This window comes from Lemur catta, unplaced genomic scaffold (genome assembly GCF_020740605.2).
Source record: "Lemur catta isolate mLemCat1 unplaced genomic scaffold, mLemCat1.pri scaffold_65_ctg1, whole genome shotgun sequence".
Classification (NCBI taxonomy): Eukaryota; Metazoa; Chordata; class Mammalia; order Primates; family Lemuridae; genus Lemur; species Lemur catta.
The window spans coordinates 1,075,986-1,097,780 of record NW_025423864.1 but is presented as its reverse complement, the minus strand read 5'-3'; the positions used below and the strand labels follow the sequence as shown (position 1 = coordinate 1,097,780).

The following is a 21,795-nucleotide window of genomic DNA, read 5'->3' as shown; positions in this document are numbered from 1 at the left end:
AGTGAAGCAGGAACTGTCCATGAGGCTAATTAGCTTTAGCTACAGGTGCCTGCTGGGCTGGCATCCTTTGATCACTTCCTTAACCTGTTACCCTATGCCGAGCTCCGCCTTACACAAGCTCCAGGTGCTGGCCTGCAGGCCTCGAGACAAGCATAGCCTTGCAGTCACCCCTGGTCAGTGGAATGCCTCCCCTGTTGCTAAGCAGCTTCTGGAATGTGAACTAATATGCTCAGTTTCCTTCAAGCAAAGCCCTGAAAAACTCTTGAAACTTTCCATGTCTCTTAATTCTGTATTCCAACAACACCCCACAGATCTGAGCTGGACAGTAGGTGTCATATTTCTTGTCTACCACCAGACACCTTTGTCCTCCCTAGGGGGCTTCAACCCCTCAGGTTCCATATTACTCACTCTCACATAGACATTGCTCAACTTTGTCCCAGACTACAGGAGCCACAGGGGCCCTGTGGGTCCCAGGTGATCTGCATGAATCTGATACCCCATCATTCTGGACAGACTGCCTCCTGGAGAGAGGGCTGGAGATGACCAGAGTGGATTTTCCTCCAGCCAAACTCTTCTTCTCTCCTTTCCCTCCCCAACCCATCGCTGCCAAGAGAAACAAATGGGCGACCACATGGAGGCCTCTATAGGAAACAGGGTTCACACTTTTCCTTATTGGTCCTGCAGTGGAGAGAGGGGTAACACAGACCATGAGCTCCCTGTCTGCTAGCCATCCCTGGTGATATTTCCCCAGCAACTCCAGTAAAGCATGGAACTACCAAAGGTGGGGGGACAGAGAATCAGCTTCGGTACCCCATGGATGACTTGGGAACGGCATCCACATCCCTGGTATAGTCAAGAACTGGATCCCAGGGATGGGCCCACACACCAGATCATGTATGCCCAGGTCTCAATCGTATTGCCCGGAGGCACAGAAGAAATATTTGTGAATAAGTGTCATGAAATGTGGGTGCCTGCAGGGACAAAGAGGAGAGTGCAGTGGGGGTCCTAGATGTAGTGTGCTCTAAGGGCACCCCTTCTTACATGGGAGGACCGCACTTCCAGCTGAGGCCAGGATCCTGGGAAGGGAACATCCTGGCTTGCACAACAGTTGTAGGGGACCTTGGCTGGTTTGAGGGCCTAATGGCAGAGGCCTGGGAGAAACCATGTAATAAAGGAGGGTGGAAAGGAGTGAGGCATGCTCTAGACTGCCAGATTGAGGGACTCAGATAGCCCTGCCTCCTCACACAGACTTTCTGGTTGAATGGGGCCACTTGAGCCCCTCCCTGGCAGCTTTGTCCAGAGGTAGGGAGCAGATCTTCAACCCTTGTTAATAGCATTTTTCATCTTGATGGCAAGTTCACCACCCAAGCTAAACATGCCCACCCTCACTCCCCCACCCACAACTGCTGTGGTGGAAAGTAAGGGCACACTTGGAAGTCCCAGGGTTCATCCAACCACTGGGGGCATGAGAGTGCTTTTCTTGAGGGACTAGACCTGGTCACATGACCCCCCCAAAAAGCATTGCAGCTTGTTCCTTCTGGCAAGCACCACCTACTAACAGTGAAGTCAATTTGTACATCTTTTTACTGCATTTACTGACTCATCATATGGGCTGTAATTGATGCTCACCTCCAAGCACCACCTACTGGTTCAGAGAATAAACTGGGCATGTCATTCTCTAAACAAAAGAAAATCCAAAAGTAAGAAGCAATATCTGCTCCAGATGAGAAGGAATATGAGACAGAACTCCAGAAATATGAAGAATCAAAGCAAAAGGACACCCCCAAAAGGGAACACCACATCTCTGGCAATGGGTAACAACCAAAACCAGAATATTGAAATGACACATAAAGAATTTTGAACGTGGATTATAAGGAAGCTCAACGAAATACAAGATAACAAGGAAACCCAACACAAAGAAAGGACCAAAACAATGCAAAAAATGAATAAAAAAAACACCAAAGAGACTGAAATATTAAAGAAAAAAATCAAACACAATTTCTGGAAATGAAAAAATCATTCAAGGAATTACAAAACACAGTGGAAGACCTTAAGAATAGGTTAGATCAGGCAGAGGAAAGATTCTCAGTACTTGAAGACAACACTTTTTAATTGAACAAGTCAGTCAAGAGATGGAGCAGATAAGCAAGAGGAACAAGCAAAGCCTACAAGAAATATGGGATTCTATAAAAGGCCTAACATAAGAGTCATAGGAGTCCTTGGGGAGAAAGCCAAAGTAGCTGACTAGAGAAAAAGCTTGCTGGACCATCCCAGCAGAACAGTTGAGGATTGGACTGAGAGCAGAGAGTGATTACCGCTTGGAAGTAGACTTCGGGGATAGATACCACTGGAGTCCAGGAACACCACCAAGAAGAACTGAGTTACTGAGAGAGGAAGATAGAAGGGAGTTATTGGCATGTCCTGGAGCCCAGGGAAATGGTAAGGGTTTTCTTTTCCCCTCCCCCACCCAGAGGCCTCAGGGCAGCAACGAGATGCAGGGTTCTCATCCAATAGGGGAGTGCCAGAAGAGACAAGGGAGTTGGCATCTCTGCATGCAGATGCCATCTCCTCTGCACTCCCCGACTCCTGGCATCACAGGAAGTAATTTTGGCTCAAGCAACTCCTAGCCATGAGGCTGCACCCACACCATAGTAACCACCAAAGCACCTTGTACTGAGTGACTTGGTTCCACACAACAACACACTCCCAGCTGAGCCTGCCTTGAGCCAGAGAAGCGCACTCCCAGACCCCATTCCAAGCTCAGCCTGCCTGGGTCAGCAGAGCTGCCACCAGGGCTCAGAGAGGCAGACAGACAGGTGCCACTCCAAACTTCAGAGTGGTGCAGGAAGTCCACAGCCCCTTCCCCAAACCATAGCAGCCCTGGAGTTCTCTGTGCTCAGTAACATGCTTCAGTGCCAGGGGCACTTTTCCACCCACAGCCCTCAGTTTGTGATCTTGCTGCCTACAGGTGCTTGGTGTGTTCAGCTGCTAATTGTGCAGACAGAAGGGCAGGGGCCATGGGGGAGAGATCCAGTTCTAAGTTCAGGTGGCAAGTGAGAACCCATGCCCATTGGGAGGGTGTGGAGGAGCACAAGAGAGCAGGGTTCTATGGGTGAGCCCCATGCCCCCTTCCCCACTGAGATGTGCCATATTGGAGTTGGCTGTGCCATTGGGATGCAATTTGCATAAGTACTGGTTCCTATGGAAACCAAATGCCTTGAGTGCCACAGGCTGAATCAGAGCAACCGTCCCTATCCCCACTCACTTTAATAGAGAGTTAAGCTTGAACCAAAATTTCCTTTAGCTGCCATTATTCTCCCAGTGGGAGCATCACTTTAGTGGTGACTTTGGGGGGTAGAGAGGCCCACCCACCTTGCGTTGGGGTCTAGTGGCACAAAAGCAGTGTACAATTGGAGATCCCCCTATCTATCAGTGATGTGCAGAGACACATGCCAACAGGCCAGATACACAAACTGTGGGGAAGCTTGAGAGCCCACCTTGGGTGGAGAGGAAACAAAAGCGGACCGATCAGAGGGAAAAGTGACCAGGTTTGTAGATAAGAATGGAAAATCTGGCCAGAGGCCTCAGCAATCACATGAGTAGGCACCTGCCATCAGGAGCAGCCCTCTAATCTTCCAGAGACAACTCTCAACTCTGTATCAGTGGCTCCCCCTAATGGCCAGATAAGCAAACTCTGAGCCCCATGGAAGCCCACACAACCAGGCTATTGCACCCCAGCTGTGATCCATCTTGCTCCTCCCCCTACTTAAGGAGGGAGCAGGGTCCAAGCAACACCTGGAAGCTAACGGCCCCTCCCAAAGCTTAAGGCATTCGTATACCCCACCTGGTGGACCAGAGCCTACCATGGGCACAAAGGATTACCTCAGTAACTGGCTCCTCCACACAAACTAAAAGCAATGACAGCAGGAACAACCCCATAGCTAAACACAGTTCCTTCCATCTCAAGCTAGTAAGGAGCAGTGGATTCGTACCCACAAGTACAGTCCACAAGCTTGAATCTTAATCTGGGGGACCGAACTCCCTACACTCCATTGGGAAGAGGTGAAGAGGAAGATAACAGGTCAGAGGTAACACAAGGGTTTCATCAAACTTATGTAGAATGGTTTTCTCTGACCAATTTTCTATTATAAAGTCATATGTAAACCACTGCTAAATTTTAAGAGAATATACTATACAAAAGGAGATTCAGAGTAGTAAAATTAATTTCACAAGAAACCACTTTACCTTGGTATCGACACTGCTTAAATCATCAATAGTCGGGTAGGTGGACATCCTTTAGAGAAAAAATATACAACAAAAATAAATGAGGTTATCGCCTTAAAATAAAAACATCTACAGGGTTCTATCTAGGTGCACTCACCCAGAAAAAATAAAACAACATGAAAGGTCAGCTATCTAGATATTAAATGATGTTTCTTGATATAATTATTAGTAAAATTTGGTCTCTGTTTTGAGAAATATTCTAGTTACTTACTTCTGTCTCCACCTCTCACAGTCTATGAAGTAGTCAATGAAGACTTACTTTTAGCTTCATAAGAGATATCGACCGCCAATATATTAGCAAATCCCGAGTATAATATGTCTTCACAAATTGTCTGTTAACTTAGTGACTGACATGACTCTTCTTACCTGAACTGGAAGAAACCTGATAACCTGAAACAAGGTAGAAAAATATGCTGTCCCTTCTCCATTACATGTCTCTGTTTCAAAGACTAATCTGTATAACTCAGAAAATCGGGAGGCTTGCTTCTTCAGGAAGGAAAGCACCTAAGAAGGCCCTATATCTCCCCTTTCCTCTAAAACCATACAGGGAGTTCCAGGAAACATCTGAAATGTTTGAAAGACAAATGTACAAAAGTAAAAAAAAATTATATGTTGTTATTGGGGATATTCTTCCAAGAAAAAGTACAAAATTAAAAATTATATTACCCGATTATTTTGCCCATACAGGTCATTCCTTATTCAGGTCTATATAAACTAGCAAGCCTTTAAAAACCTTCATAGACACTCAGATACTCAAGGAGAGAGACTACTAGAAAAGGAGAATCCTGGTAGTCATACTTCTATTTCCCAAAGTACTATCTAAGTACCTTCTTATGGGCTCCTGATTCCAGGTCCTTCTTCTGGAGGACTCCATGGCAGTCTTCAAACTTTTAATCTTCAGTCTAATACAGCACAGGTTCCTGAAAAATAGGCTCAAATGACCAAGAGCAGAAACCCTCTATTTCCCTCATCCTGATAAGCAGGCTAAACGAGTCTCAGTCATCCTCTCCCAGGATAGGCACATTACCAGCTACCCCAGCTCCATGACTGATTTCCCGGCAAATCTTACCCCGTCTCTACTCTACATGTACATGGGAAAGACATCAGTGAACTGGGAAAAAGGACAGAGGTGACGGGACACGTGCCATGGGCCACAGACCTATGTAATTCAGCAACCGCTAGCCCCCTAGTACTCAAGGGGCTGTAAGCCACCCCTGTGTAGGTTGGAGTGGAAGTAGATGATACCACATTCCTATCTGCTACAGAGACTCTTCCCAGTGGCTCAAATTCTTTTAACATCTTTTGACAGAAATTTCAAGTTTGCCAGTTCCTCCAATTAAACAAACAAAAACACAGCAACCTGTTCAGAACTCCCTCAAACCCTCTATTTTAATGTGCCTTTCTAGATAAATCCCAACATCCTTTCTCATTCATTCATATGATTTCTCTTTATCACACTTGTCAGAAGCCCCAATATTCTGATCTGTTTTCTTAAACCTGTATTTCTCTCCAACCCAGCATTGTTCTTCTTCAAAATTGGCCTTCCAATGCTAATTCCACTCTTATCCACTGCCACTGGGTTCAGCAGCTAATTTCATTCTTATTCTCTTCCATTGGGTTCCCTAGATCTACTCTCCATTTCTATTATTAAAACACTCACCTACAAGATGATGAAAAAGGAACAGTACTGGGCTTGAATGAAGAAACATGAGTTCAAATCTCATTTCTGCCTCTGACTATATCCAAATAAATCACTTAAATATCTTGGGTTTCAATCCTTTGTTATTTACCAAAGTAAAAAGTTTCAGGTATGCTATCTAAACAACTACTTGACCAGGATGTTAAACACAGATTAAAGTACCAGAGGACATTTTTATTAGTCCCTAAGATTCCTTAAAATCATGAATTTCTATGTGCTTTGCATTCTCTGTTTAGAAAAGTAGGGAATATTTAACAGGAAAAAAAAAAAAAAAACCAAGAAATGCAAAGTAGAAAGTAAAAAAATATTAAGACAAAATTATAGAAAATCATGGGAGAAAAAAAGATTCTAGGAAAAAAAAAAAAAACACGTTCATGGGATTAGGCAAGGATACCAGCCTAATGGGAAAACTAAACTGGTAAGTCATTAAGTAGAAAAATCAATTAGAAAGAACTTCTAAATAGCTGATAAATAATTAACATAACATAGCATATATGTAGATAACCTTCACTTAAAGTAAAACAATTCCTCTCTAGGACTTGCCTGGTCTTGCTTATGTAAAACCTATCGTCCTACAACCACAGTGAAGTGAGATCCGCCCTAAAACCTTTGATGTTAAAAGGAAGGACCACTGTCATTCTCAAATACATCAGGACATGCTCTTGGAATAACCAGATTTCTAAGAAGAACTCTTGATGAGAATTAATATATAACTAAATCTGACTTTCTAAATTGATCTAATTTGTACCTGTACCTTGATGCAATACTGCACAGGTTTCTCTTGATCTATGCTAAAGGACAAGCAAACACATTTGGGAGCCAGTCAGGCTGATAATCAAACTATGGGATCATGGAGCAATTAATTAACTTCTTGGAACCACAGTTACTTAATCAGTAAAAAGTAATAGCATGGATTCTTTGAGAAGCAGTTGTGATGACTATAGAAGATATGAAATGTTAAGCACATAATGTGGTCTGCAGCCCAGAATAGAACACTGAAAAGTTAGGTTATTTTCTCTGCATTCCCTTAGTTATCATACAATTTTTTTAAATCTGCAAAATCCTACCTGATTGTAGAGTCTTCAGAAATTCCATCCACTATTAAAAAAAAAAGCAAAGTATTTTTAAATCAACAACAGACAAATATAGAATATTAAAAGCATACAAGAGCATGGTGTTATGTGCCTATAAGTTCAGCTACTCGAGAGGCTGGGGCAAGAGGATCCTTTGAAGGGTTCGGAAATAAGACCAGCCTGAGTGACACAGCAAGGCTCCACCTTCACAAAACATAAATAATTAATGCACACTTTTGTATATGTTTTAGATTTTGGACCAAAATAAGAAAAAGACTCATGCTTTGTTACAAAGGATTCTTTTGGGGTCATACCTGAGGACTATACTAGTATTAATATTATTGATACTATTGGTAGGCAATCAATACATTAGTAACAGTTGCCTCCCCTCCTTTGATTTATCAAATGCAAGGGAGACTGGAATTTTTCAAAATTTGATACCTACAGGTGAACCGCTGTGTACAATCATCATAATCCCAACTGAAACCTACCACAGTGACAGAAACTGGTCTCACTAGCAGAGTCAGTATTGTAAGAAGACAGTGTCAAACTTAAACAGCATGATTTCTGGACTAACAGACTGGGAGATGTAATCACAGAGTATACAGCAGTCCCCCTTGCTGCTATATGTTCTCACACCACAACAGCATTTATCAACACAAAGGACTTCTTTGACCAAATGTGGTGGTGGTGCAGGGGCTCCCCATAAACAATCAAGCAATTCATTCTGCTGGAGACGCCTGTTGAGACTCCTCCAATTCAGTTCCATCACTATCTTCAGATCCCACAGGTTGGGGCTCGGTTCCCAAGGCTGGCTTTTTCCCACACCAGTAGCAAATGTGGGCCTCCAGAACTTCTGAATGATCAGATTCAAGTCCAGGTTCCTGTAATACCCTCTTTGGGTTCCACTAATTTGTCAGAATGGCTCACAGAACTCAGGCAAACATGTTGCAAAAGATATGGATGAAGAGATGCATATGATAAGGTATGGGGGAAGGGGTAGAGCAATTCCATACCCTCCTGGGGCACCACCCTAGAACAGCTTCCACATATTCAGCTATCTGGAAGCTCTCTGAACTGACTCCTTGGCTATTTATGAAAGCTTCATTACAGAGATATGACAAATTAAATCATGGGCCATTGAAGATCACATTATCTTCAGCCCCACTCTCCTCCCTGGAGGTTGGAGGTAGGGTGGAAGTCCCAGCCCCCTAATCATGCCTTGGTCTGTGATGACCAGCCTCCATCCTGCAGCTACCTGGTGGCTGCCAGCCATCAGTCAATCCTTCACACACAAAAAGATAATCACTTTGGAGAGTACAAAAATTTTAGGAGTTGTATGCCAGGAAACCAAATCAAAGACCACATATATATTTCATAATATCACATCCCCTGTTTTAAGTGCCTGCATTGCCATAGCAACTTATGCACAAATATCTGTTAAACATTCATTAACAGTAAAAAAAAAAAAAAAAGTAAACAGCATTGCAACTTAATATGGATCATGCAACTAAAACAACTACCATGTTATGCTATATCATTATATTATCTGCTATTAAATAAAATTTTAAAACCACTAAAAATTAAGTTGGGGTGTAACTGCTGTGCAGAACAGATTTTATACAGCAAGGATGAGACTGCCATCCTTAGAAAGGCCTGCTTGCAAGGCTGGCTCATGGCTGGGATCCGGGACATTGGCTTTGAGAGGATTCCCACCATTCCCTAAGTGAAAAGAGCGGCACACTGTGCCTAAAAACTCTTCATAAAAACAATGTGACTTACTCTGAAGAGCGGCTTTCCTTCTGGGAGTCTGGAAAACACTAAAAAGACTCTATATGAATATCCATTAAATTCAACATTTATAGAAAAGTGTTCATCTTCCTTGGTGAACTGCTGCTCTTCTCTATGCATATGCCATATGGTTTGTAAAACAAAATGTTACTGGAGCACAGTCATGCCCATCTGCTTACATATTTTCTATGACTGCTTTCACACTACAATGGCAGGGTTGAGTAGATGTGAAAGCGATAACACAGCCTTAAATATTTAATACTAGATCCTTTAGAGACAAAGCTTGCCCATGCCTGATTTAGACCATATACAAAATGCCCTAAAACTGAAATCCCACCTTAAGACTCCCCTGCTCAATATTCTTCAATGAATCACTACAACAAACTTTAATGGCTCCCTACCCAGTAGCCATTCCTTCTTGTCTCTTGCTGGAGAAACACAATTCTATTTCAATATTTATCGTCTTAATACCCCTCCCTGGCTCCAAAAAGAGAAATAATTATTCTAAGCTAATCACAGTAATTACATCTGTTTCCCAGTGACTGATTTAAAAATGAGCATATGGTGTGACCCACCTGATAAAATGTTACAGGGAGACCACTGCATCCTTCCCACTTTTCTCCCGAGTTACAAAAAACATATGAAGAAAAGCAGCCCTTCCCACCTTTAGATACTATCTTGTAAGAACATTGTGTTTGGAACTGGTGCTAATGAGCCAACCAGGAAAGGAGCCATAAGCACAACAGTGCCAAGAGCACCCTTGAAAGAGGGACAACAAAGTGGATCCTGGTGGCATTACTGAACCACCAAAACAACTTGGTTCCTATTGTTTCAGCCTCTGTTCCTTAGGTCATCCATTATTTGCAGCCAAATGCATTCAACCTGAGAAATTTCCCATGGCCAAAAAAATAAGATCTCTCCATTTCTACTTTTTAGTGTGGAAGCATTAAAAAGTCTTCCACAATCTTGTCTTAGCTAAGTGTTCATCTCATTCCCAAGCATTACAATTTTATGCTTTTTGCATAAGGAAAACTGAACTGCTCACACACCCTGCAAAGTTCACTCATGCATCTCAGATTTTGCACTTGCTGATCCTTCTGCCAAACATGCAATCTTGTCAGCTGTTCCTTCTGCCAAGCATCATTCTTCTGTCGCTCTACCTGGCATGCTTACCTGACATGTTACCCAATTTTTTAAAGCATGAATTCCTTGCCGTGGACTTAAACTGTCTGGCACATATGTAACATGGTAAGTACATTAGAAATGGTAGTTATGAGCTCACAGAGGGCATCAGACACATAGTAAGCACTGAATAAAGTAATAAATAATAAAAATGACAATAAAAATATAAAGCTTCTGAGTGTATTTCTTAGACATTTATATTTGGTAACATAACAAAAATGCTTATTGCCTAAAAGACTCTTGAGCGTTATTTGTCAACTGGTCAAGAAAATAAATGAATGAAAATGATTTTTGACAATTCTGTTGAAAAACCACAGACATTACTTCCTAGGACAGCTCTATTTTATTATGAGAACCCTAAGGACTGAAACTACATCTATCATTGTCTACTGCAACTTGCAAAACCTAACTTATAAAGGCTCTTTCATAAAGACGTACTAAATTAAAGGTGTCTCGTACGCTTCAGATTAGCAGGTGCTTAAGTTGTCACACCTAGGGAGAATAGTACCATTTTTGCTATTGTGAAATGTTTGTGTACTTTTATTACAATTTGTTGAGCCCAAAGCAAGTCTGTTGGAATACTGACTATGGTAATCTTTTGCCTAATGGTAACAGGGTATCCTATTCTAATAAAATTACTGTTATCATGATAGCTATCTGGCAGATAGAAGAATATATATCTTGTTTTAACAAAGTAAATATATCTCATGCAGTTTCAATTTATTTGGGATGAGGTCGATAATAATGAGACCACGTTAGAATAAAAATATGTAAGATAATTTGTGCTTCTCAACAAGTAATATCTGACTTTTGTACTCAGTATCTTTAAAAATGAATCTTCTTTTGACACTACTGCACACTGGCTACTTTTTACAGTTCTTATTGCTATTTGTTCATACCAGAAAGCTATTTTTGAATTGCCAGTATTAAAGATAATTACTTCCTTAGTGACAGGAAACACTATGTAATACCCTTGATCACTGAACAACAAGGATTTGAACTATAGGGGTCAACTCATATGCATATTCAACTCATATGCATATTTTCTTCTGCCTCTGCCACACAGAAGCAACAACACCAACTTCTATTCCTCCTCCTCAGCCTACTTTGTGTGAAGACGATGAGAATGAACACCTTTCTGATGATCCACCTCCACTTTATGAAAGTAAATAGTTTTTCTTCCTTATGATTTTCTTAATAATGGTTTATTTTCTCTAGTTTTCTTTATTGTAAGAATACAGTATATGATACATATACAAAACGTTTTAACTGACTGCTTAAGTTAACAGTAGGGCTTCTGCTCAACAGTAGGCTGTTAGTAAAGTTTTGGGGGACCCAGAAGTTATACGCAAATTTTTCACCACACAGGGAATTGGTGCCCGTAACCCCTGCAATGTTCAGATCAACTCTAATTAATATTCATTTCCTAGACAGAAACATTTATTATAAAATATAAATAACTCATTTTAATAAGAAATCCAATTGATTATAATGTCACCACAGAGGAAACATATAACATACTAACTTTAAAACCTATTTTATTATTTATACAAAAATATCATAGAGCATTTTAAGGACCATAATTAAATGAAGGCTTTTTTTAGACAATACTGTTTGTGATTATAAACTCCCTACAATTAACTTCTTACATAATTCTAAATTCTAGGTTACTAAGAAACAAATTTTTAAAATATGCACACAATTTACACATTGACTTTTTAACTGCCCCTTTTGTGCTCAAAACTTCCTTACTCTTTATTTTTTTATCCATGGTAGAACGACCAAGAGCAATTCACTATCAGAAGTCTCACCTGGATTGCTGTTTTCAGAAAGATCGTCAGGTATCTTTTCTTCTTTATATTCTGAAATTTGGTGGTGAATGCTATGTATAAAAATGTAATAAGTAATATTACTATTTTAATGCTGATATGAAAACATTTACCAAATATATGAAATTCTCAGAGTATTTCAACAAAATCAGGGCTAATATCAGAACTTTAATTAGCCCACACACTTCAAATGTGTAAGCGCTGCAAACTTATTACGCTTTGATTTCAAGAATACAAAACTAAGGTGAAGTCCTCATGAAGTGTGAGCAGCATAGTTCAGTCAACGAACTAGAGTACGCTTGACATAACAAAAAGTGTCCTGAACTTAAAAGAAGTCTTAGGTGCTATGACCAACAGCTATTTGTTCATGGAAAAGTTGCTTGTCTTAGGCTCAATGTCTTCAAAACATGACGATTTTTCTTCCTTGTGTCACTCTTAATAGACATTTTTATAAATATTTAATATTAATACTATAACATTTTTACAATGCTTGAAGAAATAGTCAAGTAATGGATTACTTTGTTCTTTAATTTAATTGCTGAAATTATTTTAGAATCCCAAATACAACCCATTCTGCATTTTTCCCTAGGCTGCAATATTGAATGAAATGTTGAAGTTTCAAGAAAATGTTATTAAGTCCTAATTTTGATTATTAGTTTTCCTATTCTTTGTGGCTTGTAATTCAGGGTATCTCAGTTATTTCATAATTTGTGACAAATTTATTAATATATTATCTCATTAAATTAGATAACATAACTCTCCCCCCATTACTGAGCTAATCAATCACACCAAAGGCAGAATAATCAATAAATGTCAAGACCTGCCTTGGACTGCTACTATTCCTTCTCTACCTACTCAAACTCTGAACCAGCAGATCTTCATTAGCAAGATGCTTAATTTCCATGTTCCCTCCAAGTGATGGGGAAGGCAAAACCTTACTTTTATTTTTACTAAGTTCAATGAAGGAGATGCTGGTTCATATTTTCTCATGTCTGAGATCAGTACCGACAACATATTTGCATATGACATTATACATGTTGCTCAACACTCAACTCCACTGTCATTTCATACATCACTTTACACAATTTTCTTGTTAGTGAAACTCACAATCTTAATATTGAGTCACACCTGTTTTGCTTTGACATACACTGTTTCCTCTGAGCTAGTCAGCAAACAGTCAAATGATGTTCACAGGACTGCACAGAATATGGAATGCTTCATAAATTTTCATGTCATCCTTGGGCACGGACCATGGTAATCTTCTCTATATTCTTTCAATTTTCATGTATGTGCTGATGAAGCAAGCTCAAAGCCCTATATGGACACTGATGAGTCAGGGATGAGGTTTGGCCCTGTTAAATCCAATCAACCTCCTGTATGTATGTATGTATGTATTGTATCAACAGAAGAGCCAAACAATTAACCTACTTTTAGCTCAGAGAATTCTGATGAATGGTTTCCCTAAGAGATAGAATTTGAAAGAATTTAAGAAACCTCAGGTACAGGTCCAAGTAGCTTGGGAGATTTTCATTGTTATGGAAAACAGATCACTTGAGAGACCAGCTACAAGTTGGTGACCATTACTCTGCAGAAGGATGAAATGTGACTTTCCAATACTTAAAAAAAGGCACTAAACAGAGGCAAAAGGAGCCTTGGCATACAAATTTGTAGCAAAGAAAAAAGGAAGTTCTAATATCTTCCTACAATGATATTTGAAACTCTCTGACAGTTTAGAACAATCTCAACTATTTGCTAGAGGGAAGACAATCAGGGGCATCAAAGGATAACTTACCATAAAGACCTAGGCTAAGTCTAGGCTGAGATGAGAGCTCCACATAAGGTTTGGAGTGTGGAGGGAGGGCCCTTTTGCTCACTATGTTTGTGGCTGTAGCTAGGAGGCCCAGCTGCCAGAGCAGGGTACTGGTGATTTAGGAACAATGGTTGAGCATATGTGCACGAACTCAAAAAATGTGTATGTAGCCTTGAAGTCTAAATATGGATCACCATATGAAGACTGAGGGATCTGAATCTGCAAAGGTCAATCATTTCCAGACAGCAAGACCAGTGTCAAATGGAATAACAGAATAAATGAAACAACAGAATGATTGAAGTGTCCTTTCATTCCCCTCTCTCAGACTTGTAAAAACAACTGTCTTCTTTGCATTTAGAGAACCATTCCATTTCCTGAAAAGTTCAAGGAGGAGGCTATAGGAAATAGCCCCCAGAAGACACTACAACATTTTCTGTTAAGTAGACATTTCAAGACCCAAATAACTAATTAGAAGGATCAAACATGTGGCATATTATCTCATGCACGAGTTATTCTTCAAATGAAATGGATGATGCTGATACCATCCCTAATGATAAAGGTTTCTTGAAAGTCTCGAGATGATGAATTCTGTACCCATTACTACTTCTAACTCGTTTAGCCTTTTGTTTGATTTCTGGCTGATGAATTCGACTAATTCACTGCCATTCCAACACTACCTGAAACACACTATGAAATCTCACCTGATGTATAAGATATAAAATTTGAAATTATTTTACACCTTGATTTAGTGTTCACTGGTCTTTTAATGTAAATACTTACGTATTAAAACCACTAGTAGTGCCATAATCCTTCACAGTCCTTCCAGAGATATCTTCAGAAAAAACATCCATACCTTCCTCAAGAAGGTGTAGTATACTTGGTGAGTTATGATGTTCAGCAAGCATGAGGGCCGTTCTAAAATAACAAAGAGATAACCTCACCCTTGGGAACTTTAATAGTTATTTAAAATGCTAATTTGATATAGATTGCCAGCTGAATATTTTGCCTATCAGTATAGAATTAACCTTTTATATGTACTAACTGACACAAGCATCCTGGGTGCTCAAGCGTGCCTCTTTGTAAATTAACACCTAGGTTAAAAGGAAGGGACAAAAACGTAGCTTCTTGTGTCATTAAGGTATGACATAGTAGAAGTTGGTCATTCTCTGCTGAGATCACTTATCTAAAGTAAGCAAAGCATTGCATGAAGTATGCTCCATGTCTTCCCTATTTTGACATAATGGACTGTGATTCAGAGTCAACTAGGGGTCAGTTAAGTAAGAGCTATCTGCAGGCTTAAACAATAACATTAGTAGTAATGGTGAAAATAGTAGCCATAGTAGTTTCAGTTAATGATGTTGATGAGCACGTGCTGGGGACTGAATTCAATGTTCTATACATAATCTTACTTGTACACAACCACCCTGGAAGGGCATAGTGTTATTCTCCTTCTCATATTAGAATACACATTTGGTGGGAAGTGGTCTTCCCAAGGTCGCACGCCTAGCAAGTGGGAAAGCGAGAATTTAAACCCGGTTTTATGTGAATGAAAAGCTGTCTCTTCCCTTTATCATCCACTTATGACTTATCTTCATTAAAGAAAAATTTTATCCACTTAAAGTGGTCTTTCTCTCATTTTCATAACAATTAAAAAGAAAAAATCAAAATACATTAGAAATGAAAAAGGAAAACAACTGATGAACCCACAGTATCTAGTTATAGCAATTAATAATCCTTTACAGATCACCTAACATCAATATTTTTCAAAGAAAGCACTTAAGGCAAAAGAGTCGTCCCAAAGAAAAAATGATTTTCAACTTCTATTTATGTTTCATATACCATTTTTGAAGGAAATTCTATAAGAAGAAGTTAAAAAAATACTATAAAAGGATTAAGAAGTTCCATATTGAGTCATAAAGTGATCTAAAAGTTAAAGTCCACACTTCAGTAAAACTAATATGAAACCTCTTTAGGTGATATAAGATGACATGATCAAAAACATCAGATTACAAATAACAAATATCAGTCAGTATCATAAGAGATGATGAATCCTACTGCATATTGTTCTTTAGGTTCCCCAGTCCAAATAATTGCTTTTCTACCTAACTGATGATTTGTGTTGATATTTGTCACTCTATCCTCTCAACAATTATGTTAATCTTCTCATTCATTTAATAATTCTGACTTGAGTGACTCTTACTACCCTAAAATAACATTCACATTTTTTTAAAAAAAGCACTAAATACTATACCTGTTCATTTTATCTACTGCATTTATATCTGCATTCTTCTGTATCAAAAATTCTACCATTTCCTCTTTAGTTCCACTTACAGCAAGTAGAAGTGGAGTGAGGTGATCCTGTAATACAGAAAAATCAATTTATCATTCAAAAAATTTCATATTTCTCAACTGAACTGAACATTTGATGTAAGAGCCTATGAACTTAAATGTATCATACAGAAAGTAAATGAAAGGTAGTTTCATCCACTCACCCATCTGTTCTGCTCCTTCCCTTAGAAACTCCCCTCCTCTGCCTCTCCAGGCTAACTCCTGCCATCTCCAAAACTCATTTCAAACGTTTCTGGGTTCTAAGAATCTTTGTTTCTATCACAACATTTACCATGATATGCTGTACTTAATTTATTGTTTTCCATCTAAACCAAGAGCTTCTTGGGGGCAGGGGCTGTATCTTTTATCTCCATATTCCCAAACCCTAAGATGTAGTAGTAAATGCTTCAAGCATTTTTATTGAATTAATATCAATTATTGTACCTACAGCAACGTTTTTTACATGATATTCCAAAGAGTATTTAGATACCATAAGTTAAACACTGTATCCCAAAAGGAAGATTCCATGACCATCCAGGCTAGAGAAGTAGTGCAAAACTGTGCATCATATGTCCAGTATTAAAGAAATCTCTCAAGCTTTGCCTGATCTCTATTTGACAAGTATTATTATTATTTAGTTTTTTTGGTAAACAACATGTGAAGAATTAAATCTTTAGAGATACAGTTTTAAGAACTTTCCAGTGAATGTGGAGGTTTCCTCCAGGTGATACAAACTCCTGTGATTCTCTTCTAACAGTAGCGTAGGACCCCAGGGTACCAATGTCAGGTACTCCTTCTCCAAAGGGTCAGTAAGGAAATGGGCTCTGAATAAAAGAGAGAGGTTTCAAATGAATTTCAACTCATTATTTCATGGTCCATGTTGTTTCTCCTGTGACAAGGTGACAGATTTTTATCTTAGTTATTAGAAGGCTCACTATGATTTTTTTCCTCAATTATCCTGATGATCCTGAGATGCTAATGCCTATCTGCTTTATTTTAATCCACTTGTATTCTGATTTCTATTTTAATTGGTACTCCAGTTGGTTTTTACTTCATGCAAAATATAAATCAGAAATAAAAATATAATGGCTTATCAATTAGAGTTCTAATACTGATCTATATGGATTATTGCTAGCACAATGGAAGCCACTAAATCATTTGCATTTTATAGAGTTTATGCTGAGGAGAAAGATATAATGCTGTCTTCATTACACACAGCCTAGCCAACTATAACCATGGGTAAAGTTCCCTGGTGGTCTAGTGGTTAGGATTCAGTGTTCTCACCATGGGTAACCTAAAAAGCTTATAGGTATTCCAATACGAAGATGATTTTTTATGGTATATATAATAAAAAATTGATTTTTTAAAAAAATTTCTATATTCTAAAATCCAACCATATTACTAATGGATAAATGTATATTATAATATAGATGACATACATTCTAAACAAGTATAAACTGTCTTGAAAACCTTGAAATTATTTCAAAAAATACTAAAAAACAAGCTTTGTCCTCTCAAGTGCTTAGGTAGGCAAGTAGATGTCCTGAGCCTGTGAAATACCTAGATAGGCACAGCAGCAAACTGGAGAACATACACCTTGTATAAAGGGGGAAGATTCTGCACAGCACAGCAAACATATGAGCTCAAGGGACAATAGGCTTGACTCTTTAGGGAAGCCTGAAACCCAGGTTCCTGCATGTCTCCCAAATTTTACATGCAGACTCAATTTATCGAGGCAAAGTAAACCTACTTATGGGCTGCATTTTGACTATAGTCTCATGTTCTAAAATTCACTAATGATGTTTCCAAATAGTCATGTATAAAGCAAGTACTTGCATGTGAAATCTTTGTTTTCTTTAGTGTCATAGGTTTTGCCAAAATATCAAGCCCCAATATGGAATAAAAATTGCTATTAAGATTTATAGTACCCACAACAAGAATTTTTCAAACATCTATTCGTTTACTATCTACTTGTGTTTATTTTTCCCAGATTGTTACCCAAATTGTTAACTAGTTCATAGGACTGCTAAAACTAAATTATTAAAAGAATTCCTCTCTATGTTCTTGGAAACTTCATGCTTTTAAGTGTTTAAAACTGCCATCCTCATTACGTCAAAGCTGTATGAACTTAACAGACATACTGAGATAGTCCATAATACAGCTGTACCTGAATAAAAGATTCAAGATTTGCTACTGTGCTAATTGAGAACGCCTTGCTTGTAGTAAACATTTGTTGAACTAATCCCCTGAATGATAACAAAGAAATGTGAAATCCCAAAAGGGCCCGTTACTACTTATTGAAAGACTGTCCATAAGCAGATTTCTAAAGACCCTCTGACTGGCAGTGAATGATTGCTAAACAGCAGGAAACGGGTGTTATTCCATAAGCTGATAGATGTTGCCAATAATATTCTTTGGAACTGCTCAACCACAGAGCTAGAGAGAGGCAGATAAAGTCAGGCTAATATTATTAGAAAGGAGAGATTTGAAGGAAGTAGCATCTATCAAACTCCAATTCTTCTGGAGATTTCTTATGTTTTTGAAACATGGGAATTTCTATATTATATTTATTTATTCAGTGGTTGTTAAGTAGGAATGCATCAGAATCTCAAGAAAAGTATTTTTATTGGCTAGAGAGAGGGTCTGACTATGTTGCACAGGTGGACTCAGACTCCTGGGCTCAAGTGATCCTCCTGCCTCAACCCTCCAGGGTAGCTGGGACAACAAGCACACGCTTCTGCACCCAGCTTTGAGGAAATCTGTTTCAATATACATATCCAGGCCTTCTTAGATTTACTAAATTAAAATCTGCAGGGCTGAGCCTAGACTTCTAGATTGTTAAAAAATGTTCCCCGGTCACTGTGACACAGCTCTAGCTGAGCACTAGCAGAGCAGGCAGTCACTTCAGTGTCCTGTCTCTCTCACATGGCCAAGGCCCTTTATCACTTGGAGATCTGGCCCCAAACAGGAAATAGTGAGAGATGGAGTCATTTGCTGAAAACTCCATTTAGTCTTGCTGCACAGGGTTAGAACAGGGACTAAGAAACTCAAAATGCAACTTGATTTTGCTATTTATAAGTTTTGTACCTTCCACCTTCCCAACAAGAAATTCTAGTAGAGTCTTGTCGAAGTGGCTGTTTCTGCAAGAGGAGGATAAGTGGCTGTTTGGGCAAGAGCAGGATATTCTTCCCTCTTCTCAAGTCTTTCCCACACCCTCACCACCTATTCACTGCCAATCTGCTTTCCTCAGAGTCCTCCTAACACTGATTTCTGGGCAAGTTTACAACTCCCTAACACTCTTTCCCAAACTAAGAATTACTTTCCGTAAAACTGAAGAGCACTTTGTCTAAACATATAAACAAAGAACAAACAGACAAGTAAACACACAAAAAACTCTTCATTGTATTTTCCCCAAATTACCTAATTTCCAAATGGCCAGCATATTTCTGACTGTTCTCTTTTTCCCTTTCCATTTCTTTCTCTTATGACTTGCCAATTAGAGATTAGTCACTTTGATATAAATTGCATTTCTAAGGAACTTGTCAGCAGCAGCAAGAATTCCATTTATTATATAATGCTTTAGTTTTCAATTATAAGATAAAGCATATTTCCAGGGCAAATTTGGCTCCCCTGGCTTGTTTTATACTAAATAGAAAAAACAAACAAACAAAAAAAACACAACACTTATTTGGAAAAAAAGTTAACAAGTTTTCCTTTAACAAATGCAGGGTTTTCACAAATATTAACCATGAATGTATAAAAGAAAACTGCATCTTCTAATGCTTCTTTAAATGTATAAACATTTTAAGTAAAATTTTAAAACAATTAAGGTATTTCAAAATATTTTCATTCGCGGAACGTTTTAGCTTCCAAATATGGAAAATTGATAGTTACATATGTCAACGTTTGATATTTTTCAAATACAGTTCATTGATCTCTACCTTGTTTATGGCTTCTTTATTTGCGCCATGTGAAAGGAGCTTTGCTGCGATCGATGGGGTGTCGCCATAGACAGCATAGTGAAGAGCTGTGTTGCCATACACGTCACTGTGATTCGGATCGGCACCGTGTTCTAACAGGATGGTGGCACACTCCTCTTCCAGGCATTGTACCGCCTATCAGTATCAGATCAAGAAATAGATCATAAATTCTAACAGTTCAAAAGAAACATTCCAAAGATCCCACCGACTAGTTACATTTAAATGAAACAAATTTATTTTTATTGTGTATATTGAAATGAAATCCATCTCATGCTGCAAAAGGTGGCTGCTATATACCTTAATCAGAGCTGTCCTTTTTTCACTGTCGGGGACATTGAGCTTGCATTTTCTGTCCACCAGGACAGTAACTACTTCTGGATGGCCATTGGCACAGGCCAAATGGAGAGCAGTCCTATGAAAGTGAGAGAGATTTTTAGGAAATTGTAGTGCACTATCTTAAAATATACAAAGATTCATGTAATTATAAATATTAAACAGCATGTTTTCTTCTACCTTTAAAGCAAATATTTAATTTTCTTGTGAAAAAAGTACAATATTTATTAGCTGCTATTCCTCACTAGATTAATAAAAGAGCAGCCTATTAGAAAGAGATTGGCTTTTGGCGTCAGTTCAACTTGGATTTGCATCCTACTTTAAGCTCTATCAATTATTAGCTATTGACCAGGCGCAGTGGCTCATGCTTGTAATCCTAGCACTCTGGGAGGCCAAGGCAGGTGGATCATTTGAGCTCAGGAGTTTGAGACCAGCTTGAGCAAGAGCGAGACCCTGTCTCTACTAAAAATAGAAAGAAATTACCTGGACAACTAAAAATATATAGAAAAAATTAGCCAGGCATGGTGGCACATGCCTGTAATCCCAGCTACTTAGGAGGCTGAGGCAGGATTGCTTGAGCCCAGGAGTTTGAGGTTGCTGTGAGCTAGGCTGATGCCATGGCACTGTAGCCTGGGCAACAGAGTGAGACTCTGTCTCAAAAAAAAAAAAAAAAAAACTTATTATCTATCACTTAGCCCTTCTGTGCCTCAATTTCATCTTCAATAAAATAGGGGAAAAAAAACAGTAGCTATCTCATAGGACATCACTGTGATGCTCAAATGAGAATCTGTACTAAGTATGTGGAACAGTTCCTAATGCAAATAACAGCTCAATGACTGTTACATAATGTAATTATTACTACTGCTTAACAAAGATAACATTTTAATTAAGCAAAATAATGCAATTATACCTACTTTGTGGTTTATTTAAAGACTAGAGATAACATTGTATTTCAGTGATGCTAGGGTGCTCATTTTCTCACATTTTAACATCACTGATACTGGAACAGCACCTTTTATTCATGATTTATTTCAACTACAATGGGCAGCACAGAAAAATTATCTCATTGATAAGCAAAATAACGGGACATCACAAAATCAATGCTGCGTTACATTAAGGGAAATAGGGCATATACAATAGGTCTATGGAAGTTCTAGTTATATCACTGGCATTTATGTAAGTTTCAGTTCTTAAAAGTACTATGGAAAAAGAAGGTTGAAATAACAAAATTTTTAAAACCAAATAATTCTTACTTTGATTTTCAAATACTTCAGACCAAAAGAAACTCAGGATTCGAATGAATAGGTATGCCTCATTTGTTCAATATATAGATTTATACACTGTGTGAGAATCAGATATTTTGAACGTTTACTGTTAATAATTAATACTGTTACAAATTTTAAAAGGGCAGTTAAAGTCATCATTTACAATTGTCTACCTTCAGAAATGCTTTTGTTTGAAAGGAGTGAGCAATGACTTTAACTGA

The 21,795-nt window shown here is 38.6% G+C and overlaps 1 protein-coding gene and 1 non-coding gene across 2 annotated transcripts in view; both read right to left on the bottom strand.

Moving 5' to 3' along the window:
- Positions 1–21,795, bottom strand: part of LOC123629952 (ankyrin repeat domain-containing protein 26-like) — a 64,258-nt gene that overhangs the window by 40,122 nt on the left and 2,341 nt on the right. Inside the window, exons 2-8 of the mRNA XM_045539306.1 lie at positions 20,274–20,388; positions 19,938–20,111; positions 15,920–16,026; positions 11,841–11,911; positions 7,051–7,081; positions 5,112–5,204; positions 4,246–4,294 (exon numbers count right to left, since the gene is read on the bottom strand). Coding sequence (XP_045395262.1) covers positions 4,246–4,294; positions 5,112–5,204; positions 7,051–7,081; positions 11,841–11,911; positions 15,920–16,026; positions 19,938–20,111; positions 20,274–20,388 — 640 coding nt within the window. The remainder of the gene's footprint in view (positions 1–4,245; positions 4,295–5,111; positions 5,205–7,050; positions 7,082–11,840; positions 11,912–15,919; positions 16,027–19,937; positions 20,112–20,273; positions 20,389–21,795) is intronic.
- Positions 13,060–13,166, bottom strand: LOC123629973. Its single transcript, XR_006732479.1, has one exon. It is a non-coding gene; the product is annotated as a U6 spliceosomal RNA (small nuclear RNA).